Source organism: Melospiza melodia, chromosome 3 (assembly GCF_035770615.1).
Source record: "Melospiza melodia melodia isolate bMelMel2 chromosome 3, bMelMel2.pri, whole genome shotgun sequence".
Classification (NCBI taxonomy): domain Eukaryota; kingdom Metazoa; phylum Chordata; class Aves; order Passeriformes; family Passerellidae; genus Melospiza; species Melospiza melodia.
In genome coordinates this window covers 31130131-31153049 of record NC_086196.1, presented here as the reverse complement: position 1 = coordinate 31153049, position 22919 = coordinate 31130131, and the positions used below count along the sequence as shown (strand labels likewise).

The 22919-nt window shown below is 37.4% G+C and overlaps 1 protein-coding gene across 7 annotated transcripts in view; it reads left to right on the top strand.

The window, feature by feature from the left end:
• Positions 1-22919, top strand: part of PTPRK (protein tyrosine phosphatase receptor type K) — a 312897-nt gene that overhangs the window by 55845 nt on the left and 234133 nt on the right. For all 7 annotated transcript variants that reach the window (XM_063151154.1, XM_063151149.1, XM_063151153.1 and 4 more), the window contains exon 3: positions 5660-5931. In XM_063151154.1, the coding sequence (XP_063007224.1) occupies positions 5660-5931 (272 nt within the window). The remainder of the gene's footprint in view (positions 1-5659; positions 5932-22919) is intronic.

Sequence of the window (22919 nt, the reverse complement as noted above, 5' to 3'; positions counted from 1 at the left end):
CAGGGCACTAAAATTAAAAACCCTAACAATGTCTCTAGTTTTTCTTCATAGTTTCTTTAGGGTCTTTTTTCTCCTGTTTTTGGTGGGGTTTTTTTCTGCTCTAGGGTTGCAGACTGTTACTATATGTTGTGTAATGGAGGGCAGAAGGTTACAATAGTTTGAGGTTTTATTAAACCTGAGCACATGGGGGTTTACCTGGAGTGTATTTAGTGGATTCATGGACTTTGGTTTTTTAATTTTGAAAAGAATATCCTCCCTGCAAGCAGGAAAATTTCAGAGCTTTTGACTTTTTATAATTAGCCTTTATTTTTTGCTTTCTTGCACATTACAGAAACACAAGTAAAGGGCTATCTCAAACTGTCACAGGGAAGGCGTTCTCTGAACAACAAAACAGGCATGAATATTACTGCATGTGAAATATAATTTTCTGTGAATTAATATAGATGTTTCTGAACTTTTCTTTGCAGTCTGCTTCCAGTTGCAAGCCTATTTCTCTCTTTCAGTGTCTGTTCTTTGCCTGCAGTCTCTCATAAATGTTGCCCAAAATGTAATCAGGGTCTATGTTACACAGTCATTATTAAAAGATAAAAAGGTCACGTAGTCTCTAGCTTTAGGATAAGGCACAGGAGTGCCTGGACCCTCCACTTTGTGTAATTGACATTGCCATTCACAGGCAGAGAAATTGCCACAGTATGTCCCCAAAATGGAGATGGTTTGATAGTTAGTTCTTCTTAGGAGGAAAGAGGATTTGAGGGACCTGAAGACCAGCCTGCTGAAAATTGCAAGTTTCACACTTCAAATACAAACCCATTTTTCAAGAAGCAAGGAAGTGAGAGAAAATAATTTGATCAGGAAAATGCTTTGTCACATTGGTACCTTACAGGGGACACATTTTATTTTATATAAGGTCTTTTTTTTAAAATCTTAGTATGATTTCTTACTTTCAATTAACTGCAAAGTGATAAGAAACCTTGGTTTTTAGTAGGGGCTAAAACCTAAGACTTTTCACAATTAATTAGTTATAGAATTCATTTATTCTGAAATGATCTGTCCTTGGCACTGAAGTAGGACATCAAATTTAATGCTTATCAAAATAAATAAAAGGCATTGAAAACTATGGGGTCTTATACAGCTATGTTTAATAACATGGCTCAGGGAAAGTCTAGTAGCTCTTGCTCCACAGCTCTGTAGACACCATTTAGCAAGTTCATGACTTAAATGCCAAATAAGCATCAAAATCTTCCTGAAAGACTTATCCTAAAGCTGAACTGTTTGCATGAACTTGGTGAAAGCTTAGGAGGCAGTGCCATTTAGCTGTTTCATAGTCTGATGCTTCTTTTTTGTGTAGGAGAGAATTGGATTGACCTTTTACATCAGGAATAACATTAGAGGCTATTAAGTGGTAAATAGATAGAAGGCACTTCAGAGAAGAAAAGCTAAATGAGAGGTTGGAGTTTGATTTGGAGAAATCTAAACTACATTTAAGTAGAAAAAATTAACACTTAAGCTTCTTGGGGGAAAGAGGACATACTTATGAATTTTAAAGATGGTAAATTGACAAGAATGTACAAGATTGTTCTGGGAATTACTGAAAGAAGGATGAAACATCATCACTGTCAAACTACAAGAAAAATTTTTGAGAAAAATGTTATTGATGTGTTGTGTGCATTTTGTAACTACAGTAACTGCCAGAGTAATGGAAGACAACATGCTGGAGCATAGTAAAAGATAGCAAGTCAAAGGAATATTTAAGAGCAATGGATCTTTATCCAGGCACAAATGATGATTTGAGATACTTCTTTCATTTCTTTGTAGCATTTGCCCTTTCTGTCTTTTAAGAAGAAAAAAATGAAGTTCTGCTTTTTCATATGAAGTTTTTCTTTCTGCATTGCTCCAAATATGTTGGCTTGGTTTTGTGTTTATTTTTTGTATTAATTTAATTCTTTCTTTTTTACCATTTTGGGATTTAATGGAGTAACTCACTTGCAATTGAATTCCTTCTTGTGAAATCTTAGTGGAAGCAACACAGTTTAGTGTGTTTTTTCTTCCTTGTTTTCGAGGGAAGTAGGTGTATACAGTGTTTTATGTCTGCTTGTGCCTGACCTTGTTAGACCAGTAGCAGTGGGAAAAAATCATGGAGCCTGGCTCTACTGGGATTTTAAAAAAGCACTTAGTACTAGTGTTAGCTAGTTGCTCTTTACCTTTCTGGGCACTGTGGTGTGTTGACCTTGGCCAGCCCACCACCCTGCCTTTTTAGGTCCTTTCCTCAGCAGTACAGGGGGAAAAATAGTGTGGGCAAGCTCATGGGTTGAGACAAAGACAAGGAGATCACTTATTTTGTAAATCACCAGTTACTGTCAAAGACCAAAGAGGTTCATAATGGGGAAAAATTAACCAAATTTCCACCCCAGCACAGGGGGATGGGAGCTTGGGGCTGCAGTCAGTCCATTGTGCTTGGTGTCTGCTGCTCCTTCCTCCTCACCCTGTCCCTGCTCCAGGCTGGAGCTGCACTGTGAATAGTTACCTGTTATACTTGCTCTAACCTCTCACTGAAAATCCCAAACATGTAGGTAATCTTGGGAGTTTGAGACTGTGAACAGTTCCCTTGTTTATGCTTTGCATTTCTGCCAATTCCAAGAATATCTTAAGATATTATGAAGATTGTGCGATAATATAATTACTAATAGCTAATATTAAGATATTGCAAACATATGTAGATGAGGGAAAACTCCTAACTCTTGCAATTCTATTGCATTTCTTTATAAGTAAAGAATGACTTTCTTATGAAATGTGAACGCAAATATTTTTTATGTTTTCTGAAGATATAATTTTGCTTTATAGTTTACTCTGGCATTGGCTTCTGATGTTCTTGGAGTAGGTAGATGTCTGAGTGGGGAGTGGGGTTCTGTACATTTCTGGAATGCAGCTGCTAAAATTTAAAAAAAGGAGGAGAAGGGAGGTAATTTCCAAGAAGCTGAACAGATGCTTGGGCTTTGTGAAAAATGGTTTATGAATGCTGTCTGGAGCATTTCATGAAGTGCTGTAGGACTACCACGTAGATAGATGTAGCCAAATTCACTGCTAAGTATTTTTAAATATGAAAAATGAGGTTGAAAAAGTGGCGTCCTAGAAAAATATGTTATGTTAAAAATGTATGTTGAAGCTTCCAAAGGCTATAGCAGATTCCCTTACTATAGCAACAAAATCTTTAAATACTTCTAGTTTATTTGTTGCAATTTGAGTTGGGTTTCTTTTCCTTCCAGTGGTTTGATCTTGAGAAAAGTTGAGAGAAACATTTTTAAAAATCTGCAAAAGTTGATTGTTATATTCTATTTCTTAGTTTTCCCCCTTCTCCCCCAAAATTCACTTTCAGAAAATTATCTTCTTCAATAGGTAAACCCTCCAACATCTTCTTTCAATTTCTTTAGAAATACTAGAAATGATTTTTCAGTTTTTGGAAAGACTGAGTTACTTTTCATGTATTGCTTGAAAATATTTGGAAGATACAAGTAACAAAGGCAAAGAGGCAATTTAGATGGCTGTGGACAATTAATGCCAATTGTGGAGAGCAATCTGTAATTTTTTGCTGAATCTGTTCAGTTTTCCAACTCTTGTGTAAGGAAAAAACCCAAATTGCTGTTGCATGGCTGCCTCCTTGCACAAGCATAGTATTCTGTAACAAAGCTTTTGAAATCTTATTCTCTAGTCTTATGATCAGGTGCTTATAAGAACATAAGTATTACTAAAATAAAGATTAAAAACAAATATATTGTTAAGTTTATTATAATAAATAATACATAATCATTTATTGCTATTATCTTTATTCTAGAGTCAAGTGACATGAAAACTGCACACCAGTGGATGTGGTTTGCAAACAGTTTCTCAGGCAGTCATCAACTGATGTTAGAAAATAGTCTTTAAAGACTTAAAGTACCAGCAAACCTAAATAGTATAAGATTTGTGATTTTGTAAATGACTATTAATGATGAAGAAATAACCAGGAATTGCTACTTTACCAAATGCTTCAATAGAAAAATAAATAATGGATTCTGCATAGAATTTTAAATATGGACTGGTTGCTTATTTTACATTACAGTAGTTTTCTTTAAACCCTCTTTTAAAGATGACTACTAAAAATATAGATTTCAATGCACTGTGCTTGAATATGAACAGCTTTCATTCTATAGTATTTCTTTCTCTCTTTTTTTTCCCCCCCTGAAGTTTTTTAGCGGAGACTTGCTCTACAGGCTAGTAAATTAGCATCCAACACAGATGATTTAATCCATGTACATAAATTTTCATCTTTTCCTGAGCAACAGCTTGTGAGCAATTTTCAGAATGCCTAATACAACTGTTCAGGACATAATAGAACACGATAGTCCCTTGTTGTCTAAAAATCAAAGGATAAAATTTGATATACAAAATGATAATAATTTATATAAATATACTTCATAGAAGATTTTTCACCAGTATTCATGTACATGCTCCCAGGACTTCTGTGAGACTACTAATTTAGACAAATGTCCACAAATCCATTGTTTTTTAAAAGTTTAGGGTCAATTTTTTCTCTATTTTTGATTGATTTAACATGAACTTTCCTCACAAAAAAGGCTCTTAATTGTGATGCCCTTTAGGACTAAAAGTAAAAGGAAAATCTGTCAATAAGAAGATTCTGGAATCATTAAGCAGATGGGTAGGTAAATTTAGGGCAGGAAACTTTGCTGTGGCAATGATTCAGTGTGTATGTTGAATTGGATTTTCTCACTTGGTTGGGTAGTTCAGCCTGGCACACCCTGTCTAGCGAGCTTTCTTCTGTGGGGGTCACTCACTTGGGTAGTACCTGGTCTGGAGTTGTCACAGTTGAAGAAATGGATCACTCTGGGCTAGGTTAGAGGCAGCCTGTCTTTACCATCCATTCTGCAGGACAGCAGGACAGACTCACTCATTATTACTGCCTGTACAACATGTTAAACATATGATTTCCACTTCCTGCCTTTGTAGCTAGACAGGCACAGCCTGTTTTGTCCTGTGTATATTTGACATGCACGTTTACAAGATTGACACTCTTCTAGCTGTAGAAACTTCTGTTATCCCCTTAAATCCATTGGCAAATGGAGCAGTAAACAGAGCTTGTACAAAGAAATTTGTCTTGGTGTCCTAAGTCAGTTATTTCCATTGCTAATATATCTCAAATTCAAGCCTGCCTCTTTTTTGGTAGAAAAGGGTGTTATAAAGCTGCCTTGAGGAATGTGAACCTTTTTGTTTTGTTTTCAGAAAATCTGTTGAGCAAGTTGAGAGAATTTTGGCCTCAGTGACCTCAGAATAATGATGATCCTTTGCTTCTTTTTTTATTTTTTTCCCATCTGTACCATGTTTCCAATTATCTGATCCTAAAACAAGAAAAAGAAAAGTTTGTAGGTGGAGATATCTAGAAAGGTCCTTAGAGATATGTGATATCTTCTGTAGGTACGACTTCAGTCATGTGTCTAGCCATTTTATAGCTTGTTAAATTTCATGCTACTTGAATTTTGAGGTTTCTGGGATAAGAAAAACTATACATTTCATTTTATTCACAGTGAACAATCAGTTTCTTGGTGTTTATCTTTTTCCTTAATACCACTTTTTTTCTTTTCCCTTTTCCCACTCCTCCCTTTCTTAGGATCATATATGATAGTGATTTCATCAGACCATGACCCGGGAGAAAAGACTCGACTTCAGCTTCCAACAATGAAAGAAAATGATACTCACTGCATTGATTTCAGCTACCTTCTGTACAGCAAGAATGGAGGAAACCCAGGCACTTTGAACATCCTGGTTAGGGTGAACAAAGGACCACTGGCTAATCCCATCTGGAATGTCACTGGCTCCACTGGCAGAGACTGGCTTCGAGCAGAGTTGGCTGTCAGCACCTTCTGGCCCAATGAGTATCAGGTAAGCTTGCACTAAATTCACACCACTTTAGAATATTAACTGCAAAGTCCTATACACTTTGTGCTGTTTTGATCTGTTCTGATGGAGTATTCTCCCAGTGCCCTCAAGTGAAGTGTTCCATTCAGTATAAATAATTGTCTGTCTTTTTATAACGGATGATTATCCAAAGTTATCTGTTATTGAATAATAGGAGAAAAAAATTTAGCTGGAAAAAAGCCTTGTTAAAAGAAATTGTAAGGTTGAAGTCCAGGAACATCAAAAATTATAAACTCCCAGAAATAAATTGCCTGAGCAATTGTAATTTGTACTTGTCTTCCGTCCTCTTTTGTGTATGCCTGTGTTACCGTGTCTAATTACATGACCGTAACTGGGTTTTTTTCCACATGACATTTGCTTCATTTGCTGTGCAGGCAGAATGGTGCTCACCTAATGAGCAGCTGTTCAGGATGTGTTTTTTTCCTCTTTGCTTGCTATGGGACAAAGCCACCTGCAGCGGTAGGCCTGTTGTTTGGAGGGAAAAATTGTTTTGTTATTACTGGATGCTGTTATTTCATTTGTTTGATTAACCTGAGAAAGTCCCTACAGCTGTTTTACTCAGTGGGTATTTGGTGTGAGGGATGAATCTCATACATGGGCATTTTTGTTCTGGCGTCTAGGAGTGGGGAGAGTCGGATTACGTGTGCTTACCTGAATTGTTACACCATGAGCCCTGTCTAAATATTTGTCATTAGTGCTCTTGCAAACAGATTGGATGTTCTGAGTAATTATTAAACAAAAGAAAGCGGCTGCTTTGTTAATGGTTTTGTTGAATAGTGATATTGTAGGAGTGTATCTTAAATGTGCCTTTACCTAAAGTTTGTTGCAATTCCCCACCATCAAAATAACATCCATAAGCAAGCTTCAGTGCAAGCAGCCTTAAACATATGGTGAAAATGATGTGATTTGCTGTCATTTTTTGGGCGTTTTTGGTCTTTGTTTCCCTGGTTCTAATGTTTTTATTTATAAAGAAGTTTCATCTACCAGTGGCATTGAAACTGGGTAAAATTTGATTTAAAGTTCTGAAGCTTGGTTCCAAAAAGCTCAGCTTTTGAGGAGGTGTTTTATTAACCCTTTTTATGTTGCTAGAGAGTACCATTTGGTGTCCTTAAACAAACCTCGGGAGCCTTTTATAACAGAACAGTAGTGATCAAGTATAGCAGCATAATATGCAGTAAATCAGGTTTCTGCTGACAGATGGCCAGGCTTGACAATGAGATTGGTGGCTGGAGCCTTATCTTAGCAACATGGCCATTTTTCACTTATGTTATAACCTTCACATTATCTCTCCATAGACTCTACTTAAATTCATTCTTTCTCTTGCTTGGTCATCCAACAGAATATTGAAATCATGTGTAACACAGTTTATGTTAAAATTAAACATAAGCTTGGAGTAGAACAGGAGGATTGCTAATGCAACCTGCTCTGATTTGTGGCTGACTTGCACAATTGCTTTTATGAACAGGAGGGGAAATCTGTGTCCTATCTATGCACAAATGCCTGTTTGCACTAATAAGGTTGGAATTTTTGTGGTTTTGGTTCTTTTGGCTCTCAAAGTTCTGGTTCAACATTGCTCTTGATAAGTTTTTGGGTTTTTTGTTTTGGTTTTTTTTTGGGGGGGGGGAAGTTTAGTTTGCTTTTTTTTCCCTATAGTTATGAGTTGAGTTATACTTTGGAATGGAAATATTTTTTCATTTTTCTCATATGAGTTCCATGCTGTACACTTGCAGCTTGTGATCTTGGCACTTTTATCTACCTGTTGGTCAATGAGTTTAGCAAGCACTGAGGAAAATAAGCACTGGTTTCTATAAGAAAAACTGGAATTGGATCCTTGCCTGTACAAGCAAGGTCACTGCTAAAGATCACAGCTGAGCACAATTGTTTGCATGTACTTTGTTGCAATCAGGTCAACTTTGCTGTTGTTTCCTTGTCTTTTAAGTAAGGGAGGAGAGTGGAGATTATCAGGGGCTGAATAGCACAGGTTGCACTCTGAGGAAGTCTCGTGTGGTGACTTGCAGGTTAGCAGCATGGCCAAGTAGGTTGTAACAACAAGAGTGTTGCACCTGGGCTAATTAGCTTCTAAACAGCATTTCTGTACTCTGCTGTGCTCTGTTGAAATATTACTGCTTCCTGTTCAAAACTAGCACAATGCTTATGCATGTCACTCTAGTTTATTCAGTTTATGCATTTTTGGATGAATTTGCCACTTCCTTTTACTCACAAGAATATATTATTCAAATCATCTATTTCCTTTACTTTCTTTAACTGCATTCTGCTGGGCGTTTATTTATATATTTTCTGACAAAACAGTTTAATATAGTAGCTTTACTGGATGAAATTTTTTATCTAGTTTTTTACCTTGTCTCTGCTGGCTGACAGCAGTGGAAGCTTGTAGAAGAGCTCAGGAACAGGACAAACTCAACATGGTTGTACCTTTCCCAGAATACACTTCCAGCCTTGAGCATATATGTGGCTCAAGAACTTTGAGCTTAAGAACCTAGGTTATGCCTTTCTGTCTTCCTGATGGTGTTTATTTTTTTGCAATGATTTAAGCTTCTAGTGTCTACAGAGTACATGACAAGGAATTCTGATGTAAATTCCTTGCTAGGACTATTCCTGCGGGTTTCTGCAGGCCTGGGGCTGGTAATTCTTCAGTTGTCATATTTTGCACTCAGGGAGTTTCAGAAGTCCTGTAATGATGCAATCTGTCTCCTGCCTCCTGCTAGCAATGCATCTGCAGCCACTGTTCTGCTTGTTTAACATGTGGATGAACTCTCAAAGAAAAGGGTTTGATTAGACAATCCCTTGGGATCAAAGTTGATTTGATTTTGGTACTTGTTAGTTCTGTAATCTTTTTCTTATCCCTCTGTTGGAAATATGCTACCTTTGACCTGCCTCAAGTTTGCTTCAAAAGAAAACTATTTTGAGCTTTTTGCTTAAACTTTTTGAGTGACTAAGAATTTTGTCTCACTGTTTTCTTTGTTGGTTATTACTGTAATTAATCTATTGTAGTTGAGATGTTTATTCCTGTCTGAATGAATTGTTTTGTCTAATGCTTCTGTTCATTTCCCCAAGTTCTCTCCTGCTTTGCTCAGTAGGGGTTATCTGACTACTGAGGACTCTCTTCCTTTCTGCTTCTGTCACAGTCACTTTCCACTTCCCTTGCTACCTATGTCATCCCTTTTCAATTTGATTTTGTTTGTTTGTGGTATGCTTGATTTTTTTCTTTATTTTTTTTTAAGCCACTGTCTCCCAAAAGTCCCTGTTTGCTAGTTTTTGTATGGTCTCACCCTCAGCAGATTTGTTTTGCTTGCACAGGATCACATCTGTGGTTGCTCACATATGAGGTCCACATTGAAATGTGAACCATGGGCTTTTCAGCTTTGGTTTTATATTACATAGCTGATGTTTATAACAGAAACTGGTAAATAAACCCTTGACTTGGAACCATAAATTTCTAACTTGTAGAATGCCAATTACTTGGTTTCTTTAAAAATTCACTATACAGTAGCGGTGCTCTAGTTTAGCCAGTGTGCTGGCTGTGATACTGGCTTCATAGCAGTAATGTTGCATCTGGAAGTATAGCTACCAAAGGGAAAATACTGAACTGCACTGAGCAGGTCTTTAATCAGTTCAGAAATACTGCAGAAAAATGCTAGAAAGCCAAATAATTTTCTTGCAGAACTGTGAATCCTGATTTGGATAATTAATTTGTTCTTTATTACAATACTGATGATTTATTGGATTTGCAAAATTTTAAATTGCTCAAAGATCTTGGAAAATTACTTTCCTTTATGATCTTGAAAGGTCTTGGAACTGTAATAGAAGCATAACAGGAGGATGGTAGACTGAGGATTGAGTAATGGTGTGTACAGTTTGGGCCATATGCCACATAAGGTAGGAAACAGATTTCTTGTGAAATATGAGCATTTGTTGCCTTTTTGGATATCAGATCACTGTTCTGAACTTGTAGACATGTGAGACTCTAAACAAGCTGCATGCAGAAAGATTTGGGAAGACACGGGCTTAGATGTGATTTAGTCATTTGGTATAGCTAAGGAAGGAAAGCCACAAGTGAAATGGAAAATACCTGTGTAGAACTGAGTTATATGGTAACTTTAGAAGAAACTCGCCCTCCCAAACTCCAACTTCCTTATAAGGCTAAGATCCCTTTTTTTATAGATGTGCTTTACCCTTGAAACACTATCTAACATCAAAAAAGTACAAAAATTTATTTATAAAAAAACAAGCAACATTCCAAAGAACTGATATTTTTATAGGCCTTTATTTAAAATATTTTGGAATACTGAAAATTACTGATAATAACACCAAAAACATACTTTATAAGTTAAACTTGCAGCTAGTATAATATTCAGGAGAACACTTAGGGGTTTAGAAAGTGCTTCTGATGAGAAAGAACTAGTTGAATGTAAATGGAATGGCTAGTTGATTGTAATATGGAAAGTGCTTTTCCTGAAAAGTTTGAGCAACACTGATAAGCAGCCAGCCAGTTAATGTTACAACTCTCTGTATAAGTCTTGGATGCTCAATGGCAAGGCAGTGTAAATTGTCTGATGGAACCCTCACCATGAGGAGGAGTTCAGGAGAGCGATCTGTAACTGTATGAGAGGCAATGTTGAAGTAGGCTAAGTTATCTGGCCTGGGAAAAAACCCAGTTTAGAGGAATATGATAGAATTATGCAAAACCCTCACTAATATGAAGGGGACTCCTCTTCCAGTTCAAGAATTAGGGGCCTTTTTGATCTGGTGGTTAAACCAGACTGAAAATCAGAATGGAGGCTGGGCACACTTCAGGCTTTAGACCCATGAATGTGCCTGACAGAAATATGTTGTGGATGCCCAGCCTTCTCCACCCCCCAAGTCAATGTATGCTTAACATTTTTTCTGGATTTCTAAATGTAATTTAATTTTTCTTCTGTGGTTATTTAAACCAGTTTGGTCATAGTTTGTATAAATTTTTGTCTGGCTGTAGAAATAAGACCTAACTTTGTCTGCCACTACTGCCCATTTCTCTTGGCTCTTTTCCCCTTACCATTTCCTTTCAATCTCACTTGGGGTAGCATAATAATATTTGAATATTGAATTGAATATAATTAAAATTAGGCCTTTTCAAATATTCAAGTTTCTAAGGATTCTCAGAAATAAGGTATGAATTAGAACTTTTTGGAGGGTGGTTGGTATTTCATCCTACCAGAGCTATAATTTTTTTTAAAATGTGTTGGTAAAAGATAGGTTAGCTGTATAATTACAGAAATCTAAGGTAATACTTAATAAACAGAGAGGTTTTTTATTCATTAAACTTAGAACAGCTTGTGTTTGCAGGTAGTATAAGTCACTGAAATGTTCCTTGTGTAGTTGCATCATTCTTTAGCACTCTTTTTGGGAAATAACTCCATTAAGAATGCTTCATGGCTTTTAGGAGTTTAAGGTGACTATCAATAAGCTATTTTGTTTCTACTTCATTACTGCACAGTGAAATGGCTTATATATTTGTTTCCTTTGTCTTCCTTCTCTCCTTCGTAGTTTTCACCAGATGAAAGCACTTCTAACTGCCTCACTACTTACCACTATCTCTAATGTTTGAAAATATCTCCAAAGAGGAATGATGTTTTTCTCATCAGAAACACTTTCTAAACCCATAAGTGTTCTCCTGACTATTACTTGCTAGGCAGCTCTTAATCAGAAGACTTCTTTATACAGTTAATTGAAGAGTTAGTTAGAGAAAGTTCATTATTTAAAGTCTTTCCTATTGCTTTTCCAAGCCTTGCCAGTGCAAACAAAGAACCAGCTTTTTAAACTGCTAGGATAAACATGAATGTGTGCAAGCATATCTGTCACATTCCTCTCTCAATTCTTCCAAGATGTTTATTGATTTGATGATGACAAAAAAACCCACATAATTTCCAGTAGAGTGATTACCAGAACCATTTTAATAATTTAGTTCTGCAGATCACAAAGCACTCACAGCTCTCAAAGGACTTGTACAAGTACTGACTTATTCCAGTATTCAAACTGGGAAACCATTGTGCAGGGAGTGAAAGTGAGCATTGCCCAAACAAGCCTTGTCACAGCTGAAGTGCCAGCATCCAGGTTTTCAGTAACACCATTGGAGACTTCTTGGAAACGCTTTTATTATTTCTTAGAGACAGCAAGCAGGCTTTCACTGTTAGTTCTGGTCTGTGGCATTGTTTCAGCAGGGGATGTTCTGCAGGCCAGCCACAACGTGCTTTCTTTCCTTCCAGAGTTAGCTCATTTATGGGCACAGGAACTTCCTGAGGGATAGGCAATGGTGGTGGTGGGGAAGCAGGTAAATAATGATGATATATGCTGTTGGCCTTTCTCTCACCTATTGTGTTGTTTCCTGCCCACTAGCTTGCTTTCTTTATTTAAGAAATTTAAAATTGCCTTAAAGAGATGTAAATAATAACTTTCCTAGCTTGGTGGGTTTGACTTTTGTTAACATATTTTGATGAGACCTAATTTATTTTGGGGTCTGCTGCTTTAGGAAAGGGCCAAGCTGATTAATTAGTATCTAAGAATTGTAACAATTTAAAATAGCAGAAATTATTGTTAATCGGGTAAAATGTGTCAGCCATGTCTAAGTCAGTGATCCAAACTTTACTTCACCATTGCAAGCAGAGATGGCTCTGCCTCCACAAAACACCTAGAACTCCATTCCAGCAGGGGTGTAGAAGAAATTACTTCGGATGCCCTAACTTTTACAGGCCACAGAGCTGTAGAATCTGAACCATTACTTCTGTTGCTCTATTCTTAGTCCTATAGAAAAACTGAATTCACAGAATTTAGAAGCTGGTGAGTTTGTATTCTGAAAAAAGAGACGTCAGCAGTTTACTCCTTCCCTTTTCCTTTAAAATTTTCAATATTTTCCACTGCTTCTCTTTGTTATATTACAATTTGTAAGGAGCTTTCTTTTGTTCTACTGTGCTCTGGTTTTCCTTTGCCGTTTGTGTGATCTGCACTTAAAGGAGAGTAGAAATATTATAGTTGAAGTACTGAAGTGTTGTAAGGAATTGCATAGCTCTACATACAAGACTCTTTAATTCTCTTTCCATCAAATAATGTAGTACCAACGAGGCTGATGAAGGTTTTGACCTTTTTTCACTGTTCCCTGGGAAATAGTGATTATCTTCAGGGTGAAGTGATGAAAATTTAGTAGATGCTTGGTGTTTTCCAAGACAGTGAAAGATTTGGAGGTTAGTATGCCATATGAATCTGTTTTATGAATTACATTAATAATTACCTAAAAATCTAAAGTGGAACACTACTGGCTCATGAGGACTTACTTTGAGATAAATATGTAATATTTTTAGCTGGTGCTTAATTTCTGGGGAGATATATGTGACTTTAACCTCAGCACTCTTTCAGGAAACATTCCTTGCATCTGCAAGGTGGTATGCAAATTTTGTATTAACCTTGATTACCAAGATCATGAAAAGCCTGTAGCATTCTCCTCCCTGTCATACTGCAAGCAGTGTCAGGCAGTGAAGTGGAAAACACAGTATTGCTAATCAGCCATCTCAGAGTGCCTGATTCTTTTTTTTTTTCCTAAAAATTCAAGATTGACTTAAATCATCGTGTGTAAATAAAGAAGTTCTGGATATGGTTCCTTTTGTAGAGATTATTCTTTTTTAGGATTTCAGACTGTAGTTGAAAATCATAATTACTTGTTACATAAGAAGCTCAGATTTTGTCATATTTTTATCAGCTTCTGCAAGATCCTATCCCTTTCTAAGAAAAATTGTGAATATCACACTATCAAGGAGCTGGCAATGATATATTCTTCCACTTGGCTCTTTTATTCACATGAAATAGGAAATGAATGAAAGAGGATTATGGCAGAAATCAGTGATATATGCCTGAAGTAGATGGTTAAAAGAAAGCAGAAATTGATAATACTTCCATTTCATTATATGGGTTCTGAAAAGATCGAGTAATGAATTGTGCTCTGCTAGGGGTTTTTGGACTACCCCTAAGTGAAAGAGAATAAAAGAAAAAATAGTGCAGTATTGAATCATTATCAGAAAGTTCACTAAAATCTCTGTACTTCAAAACTGGAAACCAGTCAGTCTCCAAATTCATGGGCCTTGAAGAGTCAGGGTTTTCAGTTTAAAAGTCTGAACTCATCAATTCAATGCTAATAAAATATATTTTTAGGCACTTTTTGCTGTGAAGCATTGTATGCTGCCAGTAGCCTGTATTTTCCCTGACCAAGCCCCAAGGACTCTTTGGTGCTGTTGTTTGACCCCAGCTGGCAGCGAAGCCCCACACACTCCCATCATCACTTCCTTCCACCTTCCTACTGGGATGGGGAAGAGAGCTGGAAGGGCAAAACCAAGAAAACATGTATGTTGCACTAAAGACAGATTAATAGGCAAAGCAAAAGCTGTGAGTGCAGGTAAAGCAAAAGGAGTTAATTCACCATTTCCCATGGGCAGGCAGGTGTTCAGCCACTTTTTAGGAATGCGGGGCTTCGCCTTGTGTAACAGGACTTGGGAATACCAGTGGTATCAGTCTGAATGTCCCCTCCTTTTCCTTCTTCTCCCATCTGTATATGCTGAGTATGATGCCATATGGTGTGGAGTACCCCTTTGGTCACTTGCATGTCTGTGGGGAGTCAGATGTTCTGGCTGTGTCTCCTCCCAGCCTGTGCACCCCCAGCCTGCTCACTGGAGGGGTGGTGTGAGAAGCAGAAAAGGCCTTGGCTCTGTGCAACCACTGCTCAGCAGCAACTAAAACATCCATGTGTTATCGGTGCTGTTTCCAGAGCAAATCCAAAACAGTGCCATGTTATGAAAAAAATGAGCTACTATGAAAAGATGAGCTCAATCCAGGCCAAAACCAGTACAGTTGGAAAAAAAAATAATACTGAGAATTATGCAGCTACTTAACTTTCTTTTGTCCTTTTCTGACTTTTGTTATTTAGGGCAAGATGAAATACTCAAGAGTTTTTTGTGTATGTGCGCACCATACTATAATGTATTTGTTGTTTTGATAGTTTTATTTAAAATATTTTTTCTTTTTCTAATGCTAAATGGTGAACAAGCCTGAGGCTTGGAGTAAAGTCAAAAGGTATTCTTCATCCAGACTAGTATGTAATAGGAATCCCATGTTGACTGGTGATATGACCTCCTCAGAGAGAAATAAGTACCTCATACCTTTTTAATTCTCTCTACCCTGCATGTGCTTCTTTTCTGAAGTTCAGACTCTGTTTGAGGTGACATTGGAAAAATAACTGAGATGGTTGCTCTGAAGGAGAAAATAATCAAAATTCAAAGATGGGGGAAAGTGTATCAATTTATTTGTGCTAGAATCACATTCTGATCAAATGTACAAGGTCCATGTATTCAAACAAACTGGTATTGAATTTTCTGCTTTGTCCGGGAGACATTACAAAGCATTTTAAAGTCACCCTCACCCTCCTTGCCCCTCTTACCAGAGTGAAGTAAATGATACCCCTGTTCTGGAAGTTCTGAAACACCACCTGAAGTAGAGCAATTTTCTCTAAGATAGTGATGGGAAGTTTGCAAACAGGCAGTTGCCCTGTGGGAGATAGAGAAATGGCACAGTCAGACAGTTTGTCTGGCTCCAGGCCAGGAATGATTGCATTGGTATCTTTACAGACATATTATTTTCATCTTAGAGCGTTCTTCCCCGTCTTCCTAATCATGTATGGAGCTCTTTTGCTATTTTCTTTAAATGTCTTTATGCAACTCCCATAAGATCTTAAGAATTGGAATAAAACTTTCTGGAGTGGACTCCTTCAGAGAAGTATCTTGACTAGCTGAAAGTGCACCCTGAGCTGTTTTTTTCCTGTTTTTTTTGGCTTGGTTTTTGGTGCCCTCTGTCTTCTGGAGCCTTTTGTATGTCACCCATGAGACTTTTTCATGTCCTATTAATTTGCTGGAGTGGGTCCTGTAGCTGGAAACCTTTGTGCTTTTCTTGATGCGTTTGCCAGGTTTACTGCATCTGTCCTTATGTCACAGACAAGCAACAGCAAATGAAAGCCCAGCAGTTGTGTTAGTGCTGGACAACTGCAAGACAGAGCAAAGACGTGTTTTCCATGCTCATGGAAGGTACAGATTTTGTGGGCTAATGCAGAGCAGAGGAATTAATGAGGTTGTTGCAGTATTACTTTACTGACCTGCTGTGGTGTGCACATCATATTTACTGGGGGTGGTTGTGTGTACCTGTTTAGTGCTTGTGTGTGACTTACCTCTAGAAATTTCATAATGTAAACTTTTAGTCTAGAGTCAGCTTTTTTGCTTGGGTTACTTTTTTCCTGTTTTGCTCTCTTTGCTACATTCTCCGGGCAGTGAATGTATCTCTCATTATTCAGTAGGTGGCGTCTGTTGGAGCAAAATAACTCTCACCTGGAAGTGGTAGTAGCAGTTTGCTGCTATTTATGGAATGAAATTGCTTACAAGCAAGGAAAGCATATTTGCTCAATGTGAATGACTATGATTAGCTTTTAAAAAATTAAATTACACAAGTCCTGTAATTCCAGTCTTACTAGTGCATTGTTGAGTTACTGAAAGAGAAATCAAATATTAGTGGTAGCGCTCAACAAGTGGTGGCCTTAAGGCACCAGACAGAACAAGACAATTTTGTAACTTGGTGGAGATATGGATTTCTGGGGAGATCATCCTGCCACTGATTTTTGTAGATGGGAGAAGATACAGCAGTTGTGCCAGATCCAACAGCAGATACCTAAAGGATCCTAGGGATTAGGGCATGTTTAGGGCATTACCAGTGCACCTTGCAAGCCATAGAAAAAAAGGAGAATGGAATGAGTGATGATACTGCATCTTCCAGTTGTCAAACTTCAGCAGTAAAACACTTTTATCTAGTGCATGTGTCTGCCCTTTGGGTGAGCATTATGCTCATGTCGTGTAACTTTGGTGGGTTTGATCATTAGTTGATTTGGTTGGACCAGATTAGCTTCAGGTGTTGCAGTTGGCTGGTTCACTTCACTAGCAGATTTCATCTGAAAATGAAAAGAGCCCTCAAGAAACAGAAACAAACCCAACATCCAAATAGTTCAAAAATGAAACTCTTCTGTCTTTGTGGATTTTTAGGCTGGAATGGAGAAAGATAGCCTTTGTTTAGTCTGCTTTTTTTTTTTTTCCTTCTTTCTTTGTGACAATTTAAAGATGCACATAGTCAGATCCACACTCTCTCATATGAGTTAATCTCCTGTTTTCCACCCTTTTCTTTTCCACTGTGCTTGAGGGGTTGCTGTGAACTTTTGAACCTCCAGTAATTTAATTAAGAAGCAGTTACAACCTGCATCGTCTGTCTTCACCCCACCTTTCTTTTTTCTTTGTGTTACTTTTTATATTCAGTATAATCACTTTGTTGAGTGTCTGCACTGGCAACTGGTTCTCTCATTCAAAGATTTAGTGGCTAAAAGAAAATCAACCACTGGTACACCTGAATTGCCATGTGTAACTTTGATGAATAGAACATTGGTATTTCTCTAATTCTGTTCCCTGCTTCCCTCTCCTGCTATACCCACAGCTGCAGGCAAGCAGCAAAAAAAAACACCCTTAACCAAACCCTTCCCTTTTTCCATAATGGTTAGCCAAGGCGATGACAAGTCCTTGTTACTATATTTCTAATGTTTTTTAATGTAAAACTTAAATGCAGAATAACAAACTGGGCTTTTTTTTGTGGGAGAGAGATGAGCCCTTCACATTGGTCCCTATATGAGCTGCGTTATTAAACTATTTGTAATGTAGTGAAAGCTGTGACAAGTTTTCAAAATATGGTTATGCTTTTTTGATACAGGTAAAAATATCAAGCAGCTTTCAATGCATTCCTATGTTGCTAAATCAAGGGTTCTGTGGCCAGAAGATAAGTTGTGTGACTTAACAGAGAAATCAGAGCAAAGCTGAAGTTTGTTTGGTTGGCACATTTCCCTTTTAACTAAAAATGATACATGTGATGGGATTTGTGTGTATATACGCAAGCATATGTTTGCACGTGCTTATGTTTTTTACTTTTGTTATTATAAGGATAAATGAGCCTTAAAGTACAGCTTTATCTTTGTCCCTGCACTTCATTATGAGGTCTTAACAGCATGTATTTGAACAGTAAAATGGAAATTAGCAGCAGCTGTCTGGTTTTCCAAAAAGAGCTGGAACATCACATGTACTTATCTTGGTAGCATTGGATTCAATCTGAATTACAGTTCTGGGTGTTGATTTACTACTATTTGTCCAAAGTATAATGTGTAGCATAACCAATGTTTTTTTAAAATGCTATGCAAGTAGTTTCACTTTTGTCTTGTTTCAGAAATCCTACTGAAATGGAACATGACATGCATTTTAATGTATTATTTGTTTACATATGCTAGATAAATGTGGCATAGCGCACTGAAACAGAAAAATGTGTTAAGTGGATATTTTGTCACAACAAAGCAGTTAAATCAGACAGAAGCTTTCTTTGGCTGTAGCTTTACAGAACCATTGGTTAGGTTCAACATATTTGAATAGAGAACTGCACCCCAAATTAAAGAAACTGTTTCCCCTGCCAGCCCCTTTATTTTTATCCCTTCCAAAATTTTAAGAGTATGGAATGCACGTCCCAACCCCCACCCCCTCCCCTTTAAAAAAAAAATTAAAATTTTTATTCTGCCCTCTCCCTCCCCTTGTCGAGGGCGTTGTGTGTGATAAGATAGTACTGAAAAGTGTGGCTGCTTCAGAGCCTTGTTGGCTGTGGTCAGATCTACAATGGTGAAATCTGCTGAAATTCAGGAGTCTTCACTTCTGAAGTTAAAAGAGAGTTTTATTTTGAGCAAGTGTTGTGTCTTATTCTGAAAAAAGAAGTGACAGAGCCAGTAGCAGAGACAATAAACTTAGTTTCTTTTACAGATATTCTTAGTAATCATGTAGAGGGTTAAAATTTTACTCAGAAGTAAAATCGCAACAAAGGAAAGTAATTTTCTCCTCCATCTTAGTTAGATTGTTAATTAAATTGGGAAAACTAGTTTCTCCATTTAAAAATCCAGAATAGTCCAGCAAGTCTACTGTCAAGTTAAAACTGGTTCTGCAAGTCCTGTGTATGGCTGAGATTCAAGAGCTGTTTCCCTGCTGTGAAAGACCTTCAACCAAAACTCGGCAGAAAGCACCTTGCTAACTAATGTATTCCAAATTCTTGTACTTTTTTCAACAATCTTTTTTGTAAGTTTGAGGGAAGATTACTTTAGTTTAGGCCATGATTGGGAGCAAAGCATAGCACATGAAAAAATAAGTTAATTGTGTTATTTTTCAAATGCAGCCCATCTTGCCCATCTTGATGCAGTTTAACTTCCTTTCTAAGCAGGTTCATGCTGTATACATAAAAAAATTTCAATAAATTACATAATAAAAATTTGCAAGCTTTGCAAAGCAAAGCCTGACTATACCACACAGAAAAAAGAAAAAAAAAGACAAGCCTTTGCATTCTGGGCTGGTAAGTAGCCTAAGTTTGCTGAAGAGTGTGATGCTTCCCTGCTGGGTGTAGTGGGCAGGGTTGCATAGCCAGGACAGGAGGGGATGCAGGGCCGTGCTTTGGGGATCAGGAGGCTCCTACACTTTTAGCTTATGGGTCAGCACAGTGCTGCTTTTGATGCTGACACCTCTGTTTGCTCAACCTGGGCTGTGTCAAAACTACCTGGGACTTCTAACTTGATGCTGCACTCAGCAAACCAGTCCTTATTGATTGTTGGGAAACAAAAGGCTGTATTTCCATTTAAGATCAGGGAGGTGGTTTTCTCAGGGCTGACTGGGACAAAAGCTTGCTCCAGTGCTGTTTGAAGATTTGGCTTTACTTTAGGTAGGTTTGTAGCCTTTGTGTTTTGGAAAGGAAGTCTCTGAACCCATGGCAAATGCAAAATACCTGTAGAGTTTGTTTTTTTTTTTGTGTTGTTTTTTTTGGGGTTTTTTTGTTTGTTTGTTTTTTTTCCCAGAAATTGGAGATGATCACCACAAAGGAGTAAATTGCAGGGAAGGCTCCAAATGCAGAGCACAAGCTGCTGGAACAGTCAGCAGCAGAGGGTAAAGGTGGGGAGGACAATGGAAAATTGTCACTTGAGCTGCAACTTCCTGGAACTGGGATATCAGTACAAGGCAAAAGATCTTTCTGGAGGCATCATTTAATGGCCAGTTAAATTGCCTCTGGAGAGCCAATGGTGGCAAGAAATGAATACCAGGGGTATTTCTATGGAGAGTTTATTTTTGACAAAAAATATTAATGATTAAATATTTGCTTTCAGAAAATACACGTCAAAGTAAGAATCGAATCTGTTTCCCTGAGTGTAATCAACAGGTTTAGTGTGTTTATTTGCAAAACAAAGCAAAATCCAAAGGAATTAATTTCTTTTGAAAATGGAAGAAAAAAAAAAATCAAGTTCAGCTTTTGTAAAAGTGTGAAACTGGATCAATTTCAAACCATATCAACTGCGTTAACTATAGTAATTGCAGTATTGTTTGGTCAAGTCAATTAATTCCAGAGTGAGAACAGGGCTAGATACTTTATGCCTCCAAAGATTATACAGGGGAGGTATGCAGCTGCAAATGGAACTGGTTTGTGTAGAAGCTCAAACACAAAATTATTTTTTTCCCATCACTTCTCTGAAAGTTCTAGAGGAAGCTAATTCTGACCATCTGAAAAATGATCCAGGAAAATTTGTCAATCACAGGAACTGGAGCTCTGATTTTCCATTGGTATCATTCATTTAATTTCAAATCAGATTTGTTTAATAAAGAAAATTATTGTGCTTACACTAAAATGTGGTTTTATTTGACTGCTTCATTTTTATCAGTTCATTTACTGTAATTTTAAATGTAGTAATTTTTCACGGTGTACAAAGGAGCCTTATTACAGATCTTAATCGCTTTTCTAAATTCTTCAATTCCATGTAAATGTTATGAATTTGTGTTGATAAGCAATTTATACCCATGTTATTTAATGTTGAACTTTTTACAGGTATGTCCTCCTCTAGTTCCAGAGTGATGATATTTAATATATAAGTAAACTCCAACATTTAGAGCCATAGAAGTTTCTGTATTTCCACTCCAATGCAATTACAAAGTTAAATTGTCTGTGTAGAGAATTGGGATAAAATTTGGTTGCAAAACTGTTAAAGATTACCTGCAATATGCTAAGAATTCAGGAAAGAGTATTTTCTAGAGGGTTTGTTTGTTTGATTTTGTTTTTGGTGTTTTTTGTTTGTTTTTTTGTTGTTGTTGTATACAATATATAAAAGATTGCTAAATAAGGCTGTATTCTAGATGCATACACTATGGTATAAATTTTTTCAGGAAGGGATTGATATTCTTCTGAAATTCTCCAGGGAGAATTTTCACACACCCTAGCTGAATCTGTGGGTTTTACTGGTGAATCCAGATGTGGTTACTAGTGGGCTTTAATATGTTTTTGCTTATTGTTGTTTCTTTTGGTAGCTAATGTACCTAGGCTTTGATTTTCTTACTATTAAATGCATTGGCTGGCTGCCATTGGAGGCAAGTTCCCACATAAAGGTGGGAATAGTGTTTCCTCTTGCTCTTATTACCTTGGCAGATAGCAGTAATTAAAGGCAACTTTAAATATGGTGTTTTAGTTTCTCCTTCAGGTTTTCTTTCCCAAGCCAATTAAAATGAAAAATACCCCTCTATGCTCCATCCCCTGATTGTGTGTTGCCGTGTTATCCCTTCATTTCCACTGAGTTCATTGGTAGCTTCATTTAGGCAGCATAAAGCACCAAATTACCTAAGATTCAAACCTCTGGCAGCTTTTTTTTCTACCTTGTCTTCCATCATCACCTTCTACCTAATCTGAAAATTCATCACCCATATTACAGCATTCAGTATTTTAATTTTATAAATGGATCTTTGCTATTTTTCTCAAAGGAGTAATTTGCTCCTTCATGGTTATTTCCTTTCCTGTAAATGAGTTGTTGGTATTGTACTGGCTGTAAACTGCCTTTTCTAAGGATGATTGATGCTGAGCCTGCATGTTAAGGCATGGTGCAGGCCAAGGGAAACATTGGTCCTGAAAACAAGTAACAGCTCAGTTTGAGCATGAATTGCTCCGTCTCTTCTGATTAGCAGCAGCATCTCAGGACATGCATTTCCTGAAGTGGAATGTAAACAGTTTTTAAGAACTGGTCCTTGATAACTGATACAGATATTTTGTGCGCCACTAATCTTTGTCGTGTCTTGCAGGCTTGTATCTGTCACTGAAATCAGCCTGTTTAGAGTTTTTGGTAACACGCATTCAGTATCTATGAGTCACTGTGGCAGCTCTAGGTTGTCAGTGTTGTACAGAAAAGAGACTGAGGTCAGTTAACTGAGCATCTTTAACTATAGTTAAAGATGACTTGCATGGGGTGTGTTAACAAATGGTCTACTGGTTCATTTCCAGTGAAACCAAAGTGGACAACTTAGGTGTACAGAAGCCCAAATCAGCGCTAAAACACAGCCAGAATGCAGCACAGTGTGATTGCTGACAGACAACTAATGCTGTGAGGTGGAACTACAAGTTCAAGAAATCCCCAGGGATTTCTGAGGATTGTAGTAACTGATGGTAAATGACTTCAGCCTCTCCCATTCAAATTTGTAACACAATCAGCAGGTTCAGTTTGCCTGGCATCACAGTGGAGATGGAGACAGTCCACGCTGGGCCCATCTTAGTCCTTCCAAGGACACAAATAGAGATGCAGTGAGAGCAATGAGCAGCTGGAGAATAAAGCAATTATTCATTTTGCAAAGGCAGTCTGCATGAGGAGGATTTGTGATGGACAGTGTGTTAGCTTTGCATGTATTTCATACAGTAAGCATTGGGAATTGATGAGATATCCTACTTGAAAATAGCATAATGACTATGTTTTGTATATTTAGCTTCTCTATGGGTCTGGAGCTGAGGAACAA